The following is a 16,623-nucleotide window of genomic DNA, read 5'->3' as shown; positions in this document are numbered from 1 at the left end:
TTTCTCAGAATCTGGAAGGCTCTCCTCCGCTTTCTGGATTCTTTTTGTATTATTCTTTATTTTGTTTGGATTTGTTACATAAGTTAGGAAAGCTATGACCTTTGTTTGTATAACTACTGTTATTGATCTATATTTGAGTTGTACAGAAATTCTTGAATTTTGTTCTTGAATTTGAAAACTAGTCCTATTATGTGATACGTTTTAGCTTTTAAAATAGAGATTAAGGTTCTATAATTGCAAATTTAAGCAACTTCTTGGATTAGTCATTAGTCATCATGACTTGAGAAATTATGGAGTGCTGATGTGCTATGAACCTCAAAAAATTTTTTGTGTATGTTTTAGGTATTTAGAATTAAGGACCATTTTCGTTCTAGTTTTTGCCCTCACCCCTAAATTTTTTTTTTTGGGGGGGTGGGGGGGGGGGGTGGTTAAACACCCCTCCCCACCACCCCACAAAAAACTTAGTGATGCTCCTACAATGGTAGTATAATAATAGTATCCCTTGTCTCAAATATTAATGACTTGTCAAATTTAGACTTAAATATAAATATAGAAGTTTATCTTCTTTTTTTTTTTTTTTACCTAGAGGATAAGAAAATATATATTATCATACTATATACTGTCCTTAGAGAAGTATAGTGCCTATCAAATAAAAAACTCTATCAACGAGAGACACGAATTTCTTTGTCTCTGGTTAGCATCTCTCTCTTTATCTTATTTGTTAACTATACAATGTAGCAAAATCTTTAATATTTTTCATAAATCACTTCAACTTAATAATATTTAGAAATACATTTTAGGGCTTATTTGAGATAAATATCATCTTTTTAATTTTTTAGTTATTGGTTCATTGAAAATTCTTATTTTTAATTGTTTGTCCATTGACGATTCTTATTTGTATGTAGTGGAATTCACAATTTTTTCCATTCTCATCCTACGATCGATTGAATTTGAATATATGTAATTTATTTTCTAGTAGAAGAAATTTCCTGTAAACAAGAATTGAAAGTTGAGGCTTCATTGTTGAGTGAAATAAAGTATTACAGATGTTCAGTTGAGTAGTACTTTTGAGTATTTGACCAGGTCAATTTAAAGAGTATGATTAAAACTTTCCTCAATTTTTTCAACATTCAAGAATACCAATACTTTTTCAACTTAATTTTGAAAAGACAGGTGTGAATTATAAGTTTGATCACAGTCTTTACCCTGTCCAGAAGGTTATCCGTAGAATGGAAGTCCAGAAAGTTTACTCTGTACAAATGGAAGATCTGAGTCGTTGCACAGACGTCAGGGGTCAACCACGCCAAATTTCTATCAGTTCACACACACATTAACAAGTGTGATGCAACCAGTGTATACACAGAAGAGCAAGAAAAAAGCTGCTTCTCTTCCATTCAATCTCGCAATTTCCATACATGGCTCCGTTGACGAGCAATTTGTAAGAATTTTCGTAAGATCCAGTAAAATCTGAAAGACGATTAGTCCATCAAAACTAGGATTTCTGTGGACATTATTGAAGGAAGATCCCCCAGTCTTTACTCTGCATGGTAAGTTCTCTATAGAATTTCAGTACAAATGGTAGTTGAAATTGTCAATGGTAGTTGAAATTGTCAATTGTCAACAGAAACATTTATTGCTGCTGTAGAACTGCCAATACAAATTTTTCCCTCGGAAGACCTGAGTTGTTGCAAAGACTTGAGGAGTCAACCATGCCAAATCTCGACGCAAGTCTTATATTTATACTAAGAAAGCAAGTAGGATACACAGAAAAGCAAGAGAAAACGGGCTTCTCTTCTATTGCATCTCCAATTTCCATACATGGCTGCTTTTTTGTTCTTCGTCCTATCATCAGCATTCTATTCAGGAATAGCAGCTCAAAAAAGCCCTCTTAACATTAGCTTAGGTTCTTCTCTAACGCCCACAGGCAACTCATCATCATGGTTGTCGCCATCTGGAATATTTGCTTTTGGATTCTATCAGCAACGCAATGGCTATGCTGTGGGGATTTTTCTTGCTGGAATTCCTGAAAAGACTGCAGTTTGGACTGCCAACAGGGATAACCCCATTTTTTCGAGCAATGTTTCGCTGATTTTGTCTACAGATGGCAGGCTCATTTTGCAACAGCCAGAAGGCCAAGACATAACTGTTGCTGATCCTTTGGAACCGATTTCTTCAGCTTCCATGTTAGATTCTGGAAATTTTGTGTTATACAATTCTGATAAGGAAATCATATGGCAAAGTTTCGAGCATCCGACTAATAGTTTATTGCCTCGTCAGCAATTGATACCCGGTCAGGAGCTGATCTCCAGTGCTTCAGAAACTGATGATTCAAGAGGAATTTTTCGTCTTGTAATGCAAACAGATGGAAACCTTGTAGAGTACCCAGTGGGAGCAGCAAACGGACCGGAAAATGCCTATTGGGTCTCTGAAACATTTGGAGACGGTCCAAATGTAACTCTAAATCTCGAGGATGATGGACATCTCTACTTCATCAATTCAAGGGTTAATATAGTGAAGAATCTTTCTGATGGAGGACATCCTAAGAACGAGATGATCTATTTGATGAAGATTGATGTGGATGGTATTTTCCGATTGTATTCACATTCGATAGATCAGGGGGGCAATTGGTCGATCATATGGGAATCTTCAACTGATAAGTGTGATCCTAAAGGCCTTTGTGGGTTCAATAGCTTCTGTACTAAAATTGATAACTTGGTCGATTGCAAATGTCTTCCTGGATTTCAGTTTGTCAATCAAGGAAATTGGAGGTTGGGCTGTGAGAGAAGTTTTGTTACAGATAGTTGTAATTCCACGGATTCAAATGTCAACTATACCATTGAATTCTTGGAAAATACTGTATGGGCAGATTACACCTTTTCCATTGTGAACACAAGCACGAAAGATGATTGTGCAAATGTTTGTCTCGAAGATTGCAGCTGTGAAGCAGCATTCTTCAAAGATGGACAATGCAAGAAGCAGAAGCTCCCATTGACATATGGAAAAAGAGAAACTGACTCGAATATTGCTCTTGTCAAGGTGCACAAACGTGGAACTGTAGATGAAGGTGTAATTCCAAGTAATCCTCTAAAATGCAGAAAAGAAGAAGTTCGTGTCTATGTCCTAATAATTGGGATTTCCCTTGCTGTTCTTGCAGTTCTGATATCTGTATTTGCTGGACTTTATGTTCAGAAAAATCGGGCAGGGGCCCATAAACAAATACTGGGAAAGGGAAATGTCGAATTTGTTGAGAATGTGGCTCCAAGGGCCTTTACCTTTGCTGAGCTAGAGCAGGCAACAAATGAATTCAGAGAAGAGTTGGGCAAAGGAGCATTTGGGACTGTGTACAAAGGGATTTTGCCAAATTCCAAGAAGATTGTGGCCGTGAAGAAACTTGAGAAACGATTAGCAGAAGGAGGGGAAAGGGAGTTTCAGAACGAAATCTCAGTGATTGGGAAAACACATCATCGTAATCTCGTCCAGCTACTTGGATACTGCCTTGATGGAGCTAAGAGGCTTCTAGTTTATGAGTACATGCGCAATGGATCGTTGGAAAAAATCCTGCACAAACCAGAGAATCATCCAAGCTGGGACGAAAGAATGAAAATTGCCTGTGACATTGCTAGAGGAATTCTTTACTTACATGAAGAATGTGAGACACAAATCATCCACTGTGACATCAAACCTCAGAATGTACTCATGGATGAAAGCAGATGTGCCAAGATTTCTGATTTTGGATTGGCAAAGCTGTTGAAAAATGATCAAACCAGAACTTATACAGGAGTAAGAGGAACAAGAGGCTATGTTGCACCAGAATGGTTCAGGAACTTGACTGTGACAGTTAAAGCAGATGTTTACAGCTTCGGAATTATGCTGTTAGAAATCATATGCTGCCGAAAAAGCGTAGACTGTACCAGTCCTGAGAATGAAGCAATTCTTGAAGAATGGGCTAATCAGTGTTTTGAGGCTGGAGAGCTATATAAATTGGTTGGTGATGAGGAGGTTGATGACGTGAGAGAACTGGAAAGAATGATCAAGATAGCTCTTTGGTGCATCCAAGAAGAGCCGGCACTTCGTCCATCCATGAAGAGAGTTCTATTGATGCTAGAAGGAACTGGTGACATTCCAATTCCTCCCAGCCTTCCATCTTTTTCAAGTGCCTTATAATTGTAATTTGTTGTTTTGGTATTTTTCTAGTTTCACATCTTATCTATTTTATGAAATATGAACTTCATTGTTGGACAAATATTTATGTGTTTTCTTAGCTTATTCTGCTGATGTGCTAGTGCATGGTATTTGACACTATATTACTTGCTTGATTCATGTCATAGTCACCGAATTATCCACCGAAGATTCAAGTGGATACCACTGTGAAAGATCCACGTTGAACCACAGCAATTATGTTGTAGACAACTAAGCCCACGAAGCCCAAATTGGCTGGGCATGCTAAATTTGATGGAGCTTAATTTCTTCATTGCTGAAAGGCAAAGTATTCGACAACTATTGAAAATTTTGTATTGTCCGGGTCAATTTCCTAAAGTCTTTTTTTAATCATATATTTTGAAATTGAAAAAAATCATCTAGAGATATATGAAATTGTCAATTTGGTATTGAATGCACTATATAATACACTGTAATACATCCTTACAATGACATTACACGTCATTTTGCATAGGGATGTAATCAAGTCGAGTCAAAATTGAGTATAAAAACTAACAAATAAAAAATTAAATAATACGGAAAATAAAAACTAAAATTAAATAACAAGTAATATTTGATTAGGCTTGATTAGACATGCAAACAAACATTTTAAATCTAAAACTCGATTCGATTTACTACTTGAACAAGATCAAATTGAGCCAAGTCATCAAGCTCGAGTCGAAATTTTCACAAGTCAAGCATCGAGCTACTCATTTGCACCCATAATTCTACTGCTCAAACCAAAATGAAAATAATATGAAAAAAGGGCATGAAGCATTCATCAGTATAATGTAGTTAGAATAATATATTGACCCAAGTCAAACCTTATTATGGGATTTCAATAAACTTGAGCTAATTAATAAAAGGGTCTACCTAACAAGTTAATTAATACAAAAAAAGGAAAAAAATTAAGGAAAGAGAAAGAGCCAATTAAAGAAAAAAAAATCTGTTGTTGATAAATGAACTCCAATTTGTTGACTATTAGTTATCAAATCTTGCTCTAGAATTTGGTTTGATTTTGTAGTCCAAAGAATACCGTACCATTACATATCTAGAATAGTAATAATTAATAAAATAAAAGCGTATTTATATATTTTGGTCACCGCAGCCATTTTAATTTTTAAACAATGGTAATTTTGATATTTTTTAAGGTTTTGCTACTAATGATCATTTCCTTCGCTTAATCAAATATGCTGATAGGGTGCTAATTGTTAGTAATTTTATTGCTAATTTTCCCTTTATCCTTGCCAAATATTGTTTTAATTATTAATATTTACTTATATTTGGTATTTGGATTTAATTTCAGGAAATGGAACTGAAATGTGCTAAAAAGAAGAAACCATATTGAGAAAAAGACTCCAAGCGTGGGAGATTTTCCACGAGCCTGGCCCACGTTGTACTGGAACCGGATTGCGCTTCCTTTTTGCTGATTAGGAGTGTTTTGGAGTATTAAAGTTTTTGACTATCAAGAGGAAACTAAAAAGGAGGACAACGGAGGACTACAGGGGATGGACTCTTTTCTCAATTGCGTGGGGACCACGGAGATAAGAAGCATGAGTCATTTGGGCTCTTGGAAAGAAACGTACAGAGGCTTGTGAAATGGAATTGGACTCTCAATTCGTGCGGGGACCACGGGACTAGATAGCATTTGTATCTTTGGCTTTAAAAGAGAAAAGGGACGTACAGAGAGTTTTTTATCACTAGTTTTAGAGAGTTTTTTAGCATAATTTAGTTTTATTCTTTCTTGGTTCCTTTGATGGCCTGGACCTCAGCTAAATTACTTGGAGATTTTCTCATGAGGCGTGGCTAAGTTTGTCTAGTCGAGGAACAACGGAGGACTTGGTTCTACTAAATTTGTGAGATCGCATTAGTTTTTATTTATTTCCATTATTCACTGGCATCCGTCTATCTTCTGCTTTATGTTCATATGGTTGTTTTATTATTCGATTATCCAGGGCCCGGATTCTAGATTAATTCAATAACCTGAAGCCAATTAGGGTAGTTAAATCCGTAATTATTTAATTATTCTAAACTGGTGGCAACTGGCATGATTGGGTTTGTGTCAGGGAGATAGACAAGCTAACTTAAAGAGACCCTCGTAGCGTGTTGATTGATTAGAATTAGACTCTTCTAATTATTCATGCAATTAGGGAATTGAACTTCTATGGTCGTACCTTGGGTTGTTTCCTGATTAGAGAAATAGTCAACGGTCGTACCTTGGCTATCGACAAATTGAGGAAGAGTTGGTTGTTTATTGTGTGTATGACAACTATAACTAATTTATCAGATAATAACTGGAATAATCCTTGCATCTGTGATCGAATTAAGTGAACCATCTCCGAAGTTGTCTCTTGGCTAGAGTTCGTCCATTATTATTTTTATTGTGATAATTAGTTATTTGAGTTGTAGTTATTTTATTTTATTTTAATTTATTCCAAGTAATTTAGTTACTCTCATTTTCAAAAACCCCCCATATCTGGAACTTGAGAAGAAATTAAATTATCCCCAGTTCCTGTGGATTCGACTCTGCTTACCGCTATATACAGAATTTGTATTTTATTTGAGCAGAATTTTATTATTGCACAGGCTGACAACCTGTCATTGCCAAATACTTCTTTTTCTTTGGAATATTTTGAGTTTGAGTGCATAATCACAGCCTGAGGCCCAATCTAATCTTGGCCTTCTTAACATTGTGTTGTTGGATGAGTTAAAAGCGTTGGCTGGGAGCGCAATTCATAAGCGCGCTTTCTTCTTTGATGGCAATCAGAAGAAAAGGAAAGTTTCCAAAACCTGTGTTCCTAAACGAATTGATTTCGACTTTTCCACTAAAATTGAAATCAAATCCATGTCCTAACCAGATCTAGATTCTGCAACTCCTATATAAGGATCAGAGTTCATAACGTGAGCTTCATATTATTCATACTAGGGTATCATTTTTGAAAAAATCTCTCCAACAAAAATGCAGCAACAGCATTTCTATTCACCTGCTCTTCATCAGCATTATCATCACTACCAAACTTATCCGCAAAGGAAACATGGGAATTTACACCGAACACTGTGCTTTCCTCCCCCCGCCTGATCAGACTCCTTTTTACCCTGTTCCGTCAGCTTATGGCTTCCCAGTTTATCCTCAATTCATTCAGCTAGGCTATGATTCTCGAGATTTTTTTCTTCCTAGCCCGCTGCAATACGACTACGGTCATCCTGCTGAACCGATGTACTATGATCAGAATAATAATTACTATCTTAATCAAGAACAGAACTTCCAATGGCCCCGGAACCATCTTCAAGAATCTGATCGGGGACCAGACATCCTTTCCCATTTCGGCTTTGCACCAGAAGATGAGACTGTCATACTTGATTCGGATGCAAAGGAGAACTACCCACTTGGAAACCAACTTCAATAATCTGATCAAGGCCGAGATAACCTCTCCCGGTTGACCTTTACCCTAGACAGTGAGACTGCCATACTTGATTTAGATGCAGGGGAGAACTATCCACTAGAGAACCAGCTTCAAGAATCTGAAATGCACTTGCGATTGAGCTCGAGCTTTGCACCAGATGATACTCCACTACGTGCATTGGATTTGGAGTTCATCAATAAGGAAGGATATCTTGCCAGCATCAGGACTTTGATTCCTGTTGATGACCTAATCATTGAGTTCCTACTACAATTGGTCCCAGAAGACAGGATTAATAAAAATAGTGGTTTGCCAGAAGCAATCATGTCAGAGCACCTGAAAATCAGAAATTATCAAACACTTGTGGATCAAGAACCTGAAATTTGTGTAGTTTGCCAGTGCGAGTACGAGAATGGGGAGACAATTGGAACTCTAGTGATAGGTTGCAATTTTACTATTTATTTTATTATTAATTTCCCCGATTACCTGACCTGATATGGATTAATTGCTGGATTCTACTCACTTTTCGTAATTTGCACTTATTTCAGGGAGTAGATAAAAAATACCACAATCACTGCTATTTTGACAATCATTGGGAAAGAAATAAAATAGAAGGCTTGGAAGGGCATTTTTGGAAAAAAAGGGACACAAGCCCTTTTCGATCATTTTGGCCAAGGGTTCTTTTCCCTAGGAGCCGCCGCAAGGAGCAGGGCTATATAGAGGAAAATTGTGCAGAATAAAAGGGGAGTTCGGAGCTTAGCATTATTTTTTGCCTTTTTGGCCTTTGAGTAGGAAACCTCCTGCGGGCATGGCAGGAGCAAAAGAAAACTTAGCTTAGTTTTTGGTTGACTTTTCCTGGCTAGCTATATAGTAGCTATATCTTTTGGTATGTCAGGCGCAATTAGGACCTTTAACTTAGCTTTTGTTTTGGGACTTTCTCCTTTTGATTGTTAGTGGATTCCTCCTACGCATGTCAGGAGCCATTGGAGGACTTCGTCATCTTCTGTATTTTACGTTTTCCTTCGCCAATTGAACGGTTTGAACTTTTCTCAATTAGGGAGATGGCCGCTGCTTTCTTTCCACTTTTGTATGGGCTTTGTTCATCGATCATGAACTAATTTCACTACTCTAGTCAAGGAGCAACGAAGGCTCTGGTTCGCCTAAAAATTGTGAGATCGATTTAATTTAATCTTTTCCTTTTATTTATTGGTATTCGCATATTCCCTGGTTACAGTGCTTATGATTATTTAGTTGATTGATTGTCTTGGATCCGGATAATTAGTTAATTGGATAATCTATTGTCAATTGGGACGTTAAATCCGTAATTGTTTAATTGTCTCAAAATAGTGATAACTGGCATGATTGGGTTTGTGTCAGGGGAATACGCGGGCTAATCTAAAATAACCCTGGTAGTGCGTTATTTGGTTAGAATAGGGCTCCTCTAATACGTAAGGCAATTGGGGAATTAAATTCTACGGGCGTACCTAGGATTATTTCTCAATTAGGGCAGTGATTAACGAGCGTACCTTGATCACCGACACAGTAAGGAGGAGTTAACTGTCATCGCTTGTTTGGTAGTTATAACCTATTTATTGATAAATAATTGGAATTGCCTTTATTTCAATGATCAATTAGGTGCACCATTGCTGAAATTATTTCTTGGCTAGATCCTTAATTATCACTCATTTGATTTTAGTAAATTGTTATTTAATTTCTAGTTGGCTATTTTATTTTTATTATTTTACTTTTAGTTGAATTGTTTAAATTTTACCCCTGATAAAAAACACCCCCCTTTGTTACTGTGGATTTGAAAAGAAACAAGTACTCCCAATCCTTGTGGATTCGACCCTGCTTACCACTATCTACAGAAATTTACTTTTGTTGAGCAGGTTTTTATTATTGAACAGGCTGACAACCTGTCAATTTTTGGCGCCGTTGCCGGGGATTGGCGTTATTATTTGTTTCTTTTTAAATTTATTTTTTTCTGTCCTAATTTTTTGGTTTTCTTCTAGTGTATGCCTCGATCTTCTCGTACAGGTGATTTAATTTTTGACCCTGAGGTAGAGAAGACCGCGCGTAGAACGAGAAAGAAAATCAGACAGCTCAGAGAGGAGCACTCCTGTGCTGCATCTCAGAGACCTGAGCTAGGAGTTGACCCAACAGATTCGTTTGGTGACACTTCAAGTGACTTTGACCAGGAGGAAGGAACCATGGCTAATACACGAACATTAAGGGAGTTGGCTGCCCCTAATTTAAATCAGCAGTCTCTATGCATTACCTTCCCCACCTTAAATGATAACACTCCATTTGAACTAAAATTTGGTCTGATTCAGGTTTTACCCTCTTTTCACGGTTTACCAGGTGAAGAGCCGTATAAGCATCTGCAGGAATTTGATGTCGTGTGCAACAGTATGAAGCCCCCGGGAATCTCAGAAGAGCAAATAAAAATGCGGGCATTCCCTTTCTCATTGAAAGACTCTGCAAAGGACTGGTTATACTACCTGCCACCAGGTAGCATTATCACGTGGGATCAGTTGCAGAGAAAATTTCTAGAGAAATATTTTCCTGCATCCAGGGCTGCAAGTCTAAGGAAAGAAATTTGCGGGATTAAGCAGCACCCAGGGGAGTCACTCTATGAGTACCGGGAGCGATTCAAGAAGTTGTGTCATAAGTGCTCCCAGCACCAGATAAGCGAGCAGTTGCTCATACAGTATTTTTATGAGGGGCTCCTTTTCAGAGACAGGAGCATAATTGATGCTGCAAGTGGAGGGGCACTGGTGAACAAAACCCCTCGGGAAGCAAGAGAGTTAATAGAGGGGATGGCAGAGAATTCACAACAATTCGGTACGAGGGAGGATGTCCCAATACGCAAGGTGAATGAGGTAGAGACATCCTCTATCCAACAGCAGCTAACTGAGTTGACCTCGTTTGTTAGGCAACTGGCTGTAGGAAATGCATCTCAGGCCAAGGCGTGCGGGATTTGCCCTGGTATGGGTCATTCAACAGACATGTGCCCAATGATTCAAGAAGAAAATGTGGAGCAAGTGAACATGGCTGGTTACGCGCCCGCGCCAAGGAATCAATGTGACCCATATTCGAACACCTACAATCCTGGTTGGAGGGACCACCCCAACCTCAGTTATGGAGGGAACAGGCAGTCCAATTTCGTACTAAATAAGCAACCAGGGTACCAGCAGCAATACCAACCCCGACCACCTCCGCCCCCAAGCTCTGGTCCATCTTTGGAGGAGATGATGAAACAGATGATGGCAACCATTACACAAAATCAGCAAAGGACGGAAGCAACCATTACGCAAAATCAGCAAAGGACGGACTCCGAAATGCAGGCAATAAGAAATCAGATGAGTCAAATGGCCACAAAAATCAACCTTTTGGAGTCCCAAGTAAATGGAAGATTGCCATCCCAACCTGAACTGAACCTGAAGAACGTAAGCGCAATGACTTTAAGGAGCGGGAAGGAAATTCAGGTGCCTGAACCTATGATCCCTAAGGATAAGGATGAGGAAAAGATCGAAAATGAACTTGAGAGGGAGGATAGCAATGGTGCAGATCTAAAGGTACTTCCAGACCCAATAATTACAGTTAAAACTAATCCCCCTCCATTTCCTTGCAGGTTGGAAAAATCGAAGAAGCAGGACAAGGAGAAAGAGATCCTGGAGGTGTTTCGCAAGGTAGAGATCAATATCCCCCTACTAGACGCCATCAAGCAAGTGTCGAAATATGCAAAATTTCTGAGGGACCTATGTGTCAATCGAAGGAGGCTGAGGGGAGATGAAAGAGTTATTGTTGGGGAGAATGTGTCAGCAGTTCTCCAAAGAAAACTACCACAAAAGTGTGGGGATCCAGGTAGGTTTACTGTCCCATGCAAGATAGGTAATACTCTGATTAGAAATATCTTGCTGGACTTAGGAGCATCGATCAACGTAATGCCAAAATCTATGTATGCTTCTCTGAATCTCGGTCCATTAAAAGAAATCGAGATAATAATTCAATTAGTTGACCGAACAAATGCATACCCTGATGGGTTGGTCGAGGATGTGCTGGTTAAAGTTAATGAATTGATATTCCCGGTTGACTTTTATTTACTTGACATGGATGATGATCATTCCCCTGACCCCTCACCTTTGCTAATAGGTAGACCCTTTTTGAGCACAGCACAGACAAAAATTGACGTTAATAAGGGTACATTGTCCATGGAATTTGACGGAGAACTAGTCCACTTTAATATTTTCGATACAATGGAACATCCTGTTAACTCTCACCCTGTGTTTGCTATTCATGCTATTAATTCCTCTTTGCAAGAATTTTCTGAGTTTGCTTGTAGGGATAAATTCAAACTTACTGAGAACAAGTATAAGGGGATGAAAGCACTGTATGAGGTGAAAAGGAGTAGAAAATTAAGAAAGAAGGCTGCACTCAAAGGCTATTTGGATCCTGGAGGAGGGCCACCGATTTCCAGGAAAATTGAGTTACACCCAGATTGAAGAGTGGTGTTCAATGTCTAGCCAAAGACATTAAAGAAAGGCGCTCGTTGGGAGGCAGCCCAATTGTTTCTTTTAATTGTTTGTTTGATTTCGTGTGATAGTTTAAATATGTTTTCCATGAATTTGACTGATTTCGGATTTCAATTTTCGTTTTTGGTGAGTTGTAGGTGTCTATCTGACTCGGCGCGCCCGCGTCATGTCGCAGGAAGAGCTCACGGTCAGAGAGCTCTCTTGTCCTCTTGACGTGCCCGCGTCATGACGAACGGAAAGCTCACGATCAGAATCGTCAAAAGGGGTTCTTGCCTTCATGACGTACCTGCGTCACGTTTGCGGGACAGGTAAGGATTTAAAAAAAAAAGGTTTAAAATTTTAAAAAAAAATCAAAAAAAAAAGAGAAACTAATAAAAAAAAGAATTTTTAAATAAAAAAAAGGGGGGAAAGAAATATCTTCTAATACGCAAAAAAAATTTTCCTTTCTTCTCACCGTGGCTTAAAGGGAGCACGAAAAAAAAAAAAATTTCTTTCCTTCTTCTTTTCTTTTCTTTCTTTTTTTCTTTCTTTCTTCTTCTTCTTCTTTCTTTTTTCTTTCTTCTCCCCTTTTCTCCTGTCTGACACCCGAAGCTTCGTGCTCCATCGCCATCTCCACCTCCACCGCGCGCCACCCTCTTCCTCGATCTCACCACCGCATGTCGCCGTTTCGGCCAGCCACGCCCGCGCCAGCTGTCGCCGCCCCCGTGCGCGTCTCACTTCCCCCCCACCACCGTAGACCTCTCTTGCATTTCTCTCTCCCTCTCGGTCACTCGCGCAGTCGCGACTGACCCCGCACGCGTCGCCCGCAGCAGGACGACCGCCGCCGCCACCCTCCACCTGTGGGTCGCGAGCTACTGTCCATCATCTCTCTCTCTCCTCGTACCTCCAGCAAAACGACCAGCCCTGCGCCGCCGTTCTTCCTTGGCCGAGACCCAGAGGCCCTAGCGCGAGACCACGCCACCGCTGCCTCCCAAAGCCACGGACGCACGCTGACCGCTGCCCGCTGCTCTGTCCGCCGCCCGACGTGGTACTGGTGGAGCCTCTGCCTCCTATCCGGATTGATTTATTCCCTGGATTGATTGTTGACTTCAGTGAACTGAATTCCACCTAAGGCCCCTTTACTTGCTTTGTTCCTTGGAAATCTAGTCCTCTGTTGCCTCTCTTTGGAAGTTTCGAATCTTTCTTGTGACTGGGTTAATACTTGAGGCTACTGCTTTACTACTGCTTTGCTTTGCTCTGGCAATTGGTGAAATTTCTGGGGACATTTGTTGAAACTCTAGTTGGACTGAGTTTACTTTCGACTGTGAGTTGGGGCTGTTGTTACTTTGGGTCAACATCGACGCCAATGTAGCTGGCATGGCGCAGAATTTGGCGTAGTTTCTGCTTCATACGGGTTTCGCTCCTCCATTTCCACCTCGCCCACCACTTTGACCCGGCTTCAGGGAAGTTTGGTTGCTCTCTCTCCCACTTTTGTCATTTATTTGTCACATTGGGGACAATGTGTCCTATAGGTGTGGGGGAGGGGTCTAATGGGGTGCTAGTGTTTTTAATTTTTAGTTTTATTTCTAGTTGCTCATTTTCTTTCTTTCTTCTTGGTGCTTATCTCTCATGTGAATGCCAAAAATTGGATGTTGGTTTATTGACTCTAATTCTACTTTTGCCAAGTTTTTAAAATAAAAATGTATCGGGTTAATGTGGTTGAGCCCAAGATATCTCCTTGGTGAATATCGGACTGCTTGACTCTTTTGATTTCTTTGATTAACTTTTCTAGGCATAGGGAATGACTGTTGGCGTTTTAATGTGAACTGGTCCGATATTGACTCCAGTTCTCCATGTTTGGCAATAATGAGGCGAGCTGCTCCTATGCTTGGATTTTGGTGTTGTTATTTTGCGTTTTTACGTTGTTTGGCTGTGAATAAGCTTGATTGTACTCCGCTAATAGTTGTTACTGAGTAACCGGAAATCTGCACCTAAAAGTGTTGATTCTCGCGTCAAAAGGTGGTACTTTTTATGAGTACGTGGTCGTATAGCGGTGAGAGCTGAGTAACCGGGCTCCTTCATCTAAAAATGTTGGAGTTCGCATCAAAAGGCTCCAACGGCTAGAGACTAAGTCTTTTTGTGTTATTGTTATTGTTATTGAAAAAAAAGATGAAAAAATGAAAAAAAAACAGAAAAGTGCAGGTTATGTAGTATGTTAGAGGTCAGCTTGCCCATTTATGGACTGAATATGGAGGCTTTGGTTAATATTTGAATTGTTTGCTGATAAGTGTTATGCGTCATTCCTTCTTCTTAGATTAGCTAATTTGGAAATTGAAGGAGTTTGCAGTTTAGAGGCTAACTGGGGGGATGCTTCTCGGATTTTGATCACTAGTGCTCGATATATGGTCTTTCTTGATATCTTGACAATTTGGTAGATAGAGCAATGACCATTATCAAATTTTGGTGTTTGTGTACTCTTCTTATGCTTGAGAACAAGCATGATTTAGGTGTGGGGGAATTGATAGGTTGCAATTTTACTATTTATTTTATTATTAATTTCCCCGATTACCTGACCTGATGTGGATTAATTGCTGGATTCTACTCACTTTTCGTAATTTGCACTTATTTCAGGGAGTAGATAAAAAAATACCACAATCACTGCTATTTTGACAGTCATTGGGAAAGAAATAAAATAGAAGGCTTGGAAGGGCATTTTTGGAAAAAAAGGGACACAAGCCCTTTTCGATCATTTTGGCCAAGGGTTCTTTTCCCTAGGAGCCGCCGCAAGGAGCAGGGCTATATAGAGGAAAATTGTGCAGAATAAAAGGGGAGTTCGGAGCTTAGCATTATTTTTTGCCTTTTTGGCCTTTGAGTAGGAAACCTCCTGCGGGCATGGCAGGAGCAAAAGAAAACTTAGCTTAGTTTTTGGTTGACTTTTCCTGGCTAGCTATATAGTAGCTATATCTTTTGGTATGTCAGGCGCAATTAGGACCTTTAACTTAGCTTTTGTTTTGGGACTTTCTCCTTTTGATTGTTAGTGGATTCCTCCTACGCATGTCAGGAGCCATTGGAGGACTTCGTCATCTTCTGTATTTTACGTTTTCCTTCGCCAATTGAACGGTTTGAACTTTTCTCAATTAGGGAGATGGCCGCTGCTTTCTTTCCACTTTTGTATGGGCTTTGTTCATCGATCATGAACTAATTTCACTACTCTAGTCAAGGAGCAACGAAGGCTCTGGTTCGCCTAAAAATTGTGAGATCAATTTTATTTAATCTTTTCCTTTTATTTATTGGTATTCGCATATTCCCTGGTTACAGTGCTTATGATTATTTAGTTGATTGATTGTCTTGGATCCGGATAATTAGTTAATTGGATAATCTATTGTCAATTGGGACGTTAAATCCGTAATTGTTTAATTGTCTCAAAATAGTGATAACTGGCATGATTGGATTTGTGTCAGGGGAATACGCGGGCTAATATAAAATAACCCTGGTAGTGCGTTATTTGGTTAGAATAGGGCTCCTCTAATACGTAAGGCAATTGGGGAATTAAATTCTACGGGCGTACCTAAGATTATTTCTCAATTAGGGCAGTGATTAACGAGCGTACCTTGATCACCGACACAGTAAGGAGGAGTTAACTGTCATCGCTTGTTTGGTAGTTATAACCTATTTATTGATAAATAATTGGAATTGCCTTTATTTCAATGATCAATTAGGTGCACCATTGCTGAAATTATTCCTTGGCTAGATCCTTAATTATCACTCATTTGATTTTAGTAAATTGTTATTTAATTTCTAGTTGGCTATTTTATTTTTATTATTTTACTTTTAGTTGAATTGTTTAAATTTTACCCCTGATATAAAACACCCCCCTTTGTTACTGTGGATTTGAAAAGAAACAAGTACTCCCAATCCTTGTGGATTCGACCATACTTATCACTATCTACAGAAATTTACTTTGTTGAGCGGGTTTTTATTATTGCACAGGCTGACAACCTGTCATCTAGAATGCAGGCATGAGTACCCTGCCGACTGCATCAAAAGGTGGTTAATGAAGAAGAATGTTTGCCTTTTTTGCACACGTGAAGGAATTCAACAGAAAAGCTAATTGAGAATTTAAGAGCAGTTTTATTTCTCAGAGTCTGGAAGGCTCTTCTTTGATTTCTAGATTCTTTTTGTATTATTCTTTATTTTGTTTGGATTTGTGACATAAGTTAGGAAAGCCATGAACTTTCTTTGTTTAACTACTGTTATTGATCTATATTTGAGTTGCACAGAAATTCTTGAATTTTGTTCTTGAATTTGCAAAGTAATCCTTCTATGTGATACGCTTTAAATTTTAAAATAGAGTTTAAGGTTTTGTAATTGCAAATTTTTAAGGAATTTTTTTGGATTTGTCGTCTGAAGAAGTTGCCTCTCAAATATCATCTTAAAATAGAGTTTAAGGTTCTATAATTGCAAATTTAAGGAACTTGTTAGATGAGTCATCATGACTTGAGTAATTATAG

At 39.0% G+C, this 16,623-nt stretch overlaps 1 protein-coding gene across 1 annotated transcript; it reads left to right on the top strand.

The window, feature by feature from the left end:
- Positions 1 to 1,812: 1,812 nt before the first annotated feature.
- On the top strand, positions 1,813 to 4,263 carry LOC113702303 (G-type lectin S-receptor-like serine/threonine-protein kinase LECRK3). Its single transcript, XM_027223436.2, has one exon. It carries the CDS (start codon positions 1,819 to 1,821, stop codon positions 4,162 to 4,164), a length of 2,346 nt encoding a protein of 781 aa, XP_027079237.1. The 5' UTR covers positions 1,813 to 1,818; the 3' UTR covers positions 4,165 to 4,263.
- The last annotated feature ends 12,360 nt before the right edge of the window (positions 4,264 to 16,623 follow it).

This window comes from Coffea arabica, chromosome 7e, assembly GCF_036785885.1.
Source record: "Coffea arabica cultivar ET-39 chromosome 7e, Coffea Arabica ET-39 HiFi, whole genome shotgun sequence".
NCBI lineage: Eukaryota > Viridiplantae > Streptophyta > Magnoliopsida > Gentianales > Rubiaceae > Coffea > Coffea arabica.
This window is presented reverse-complemented; position numbering and strand designations above follow the sequence as displayed.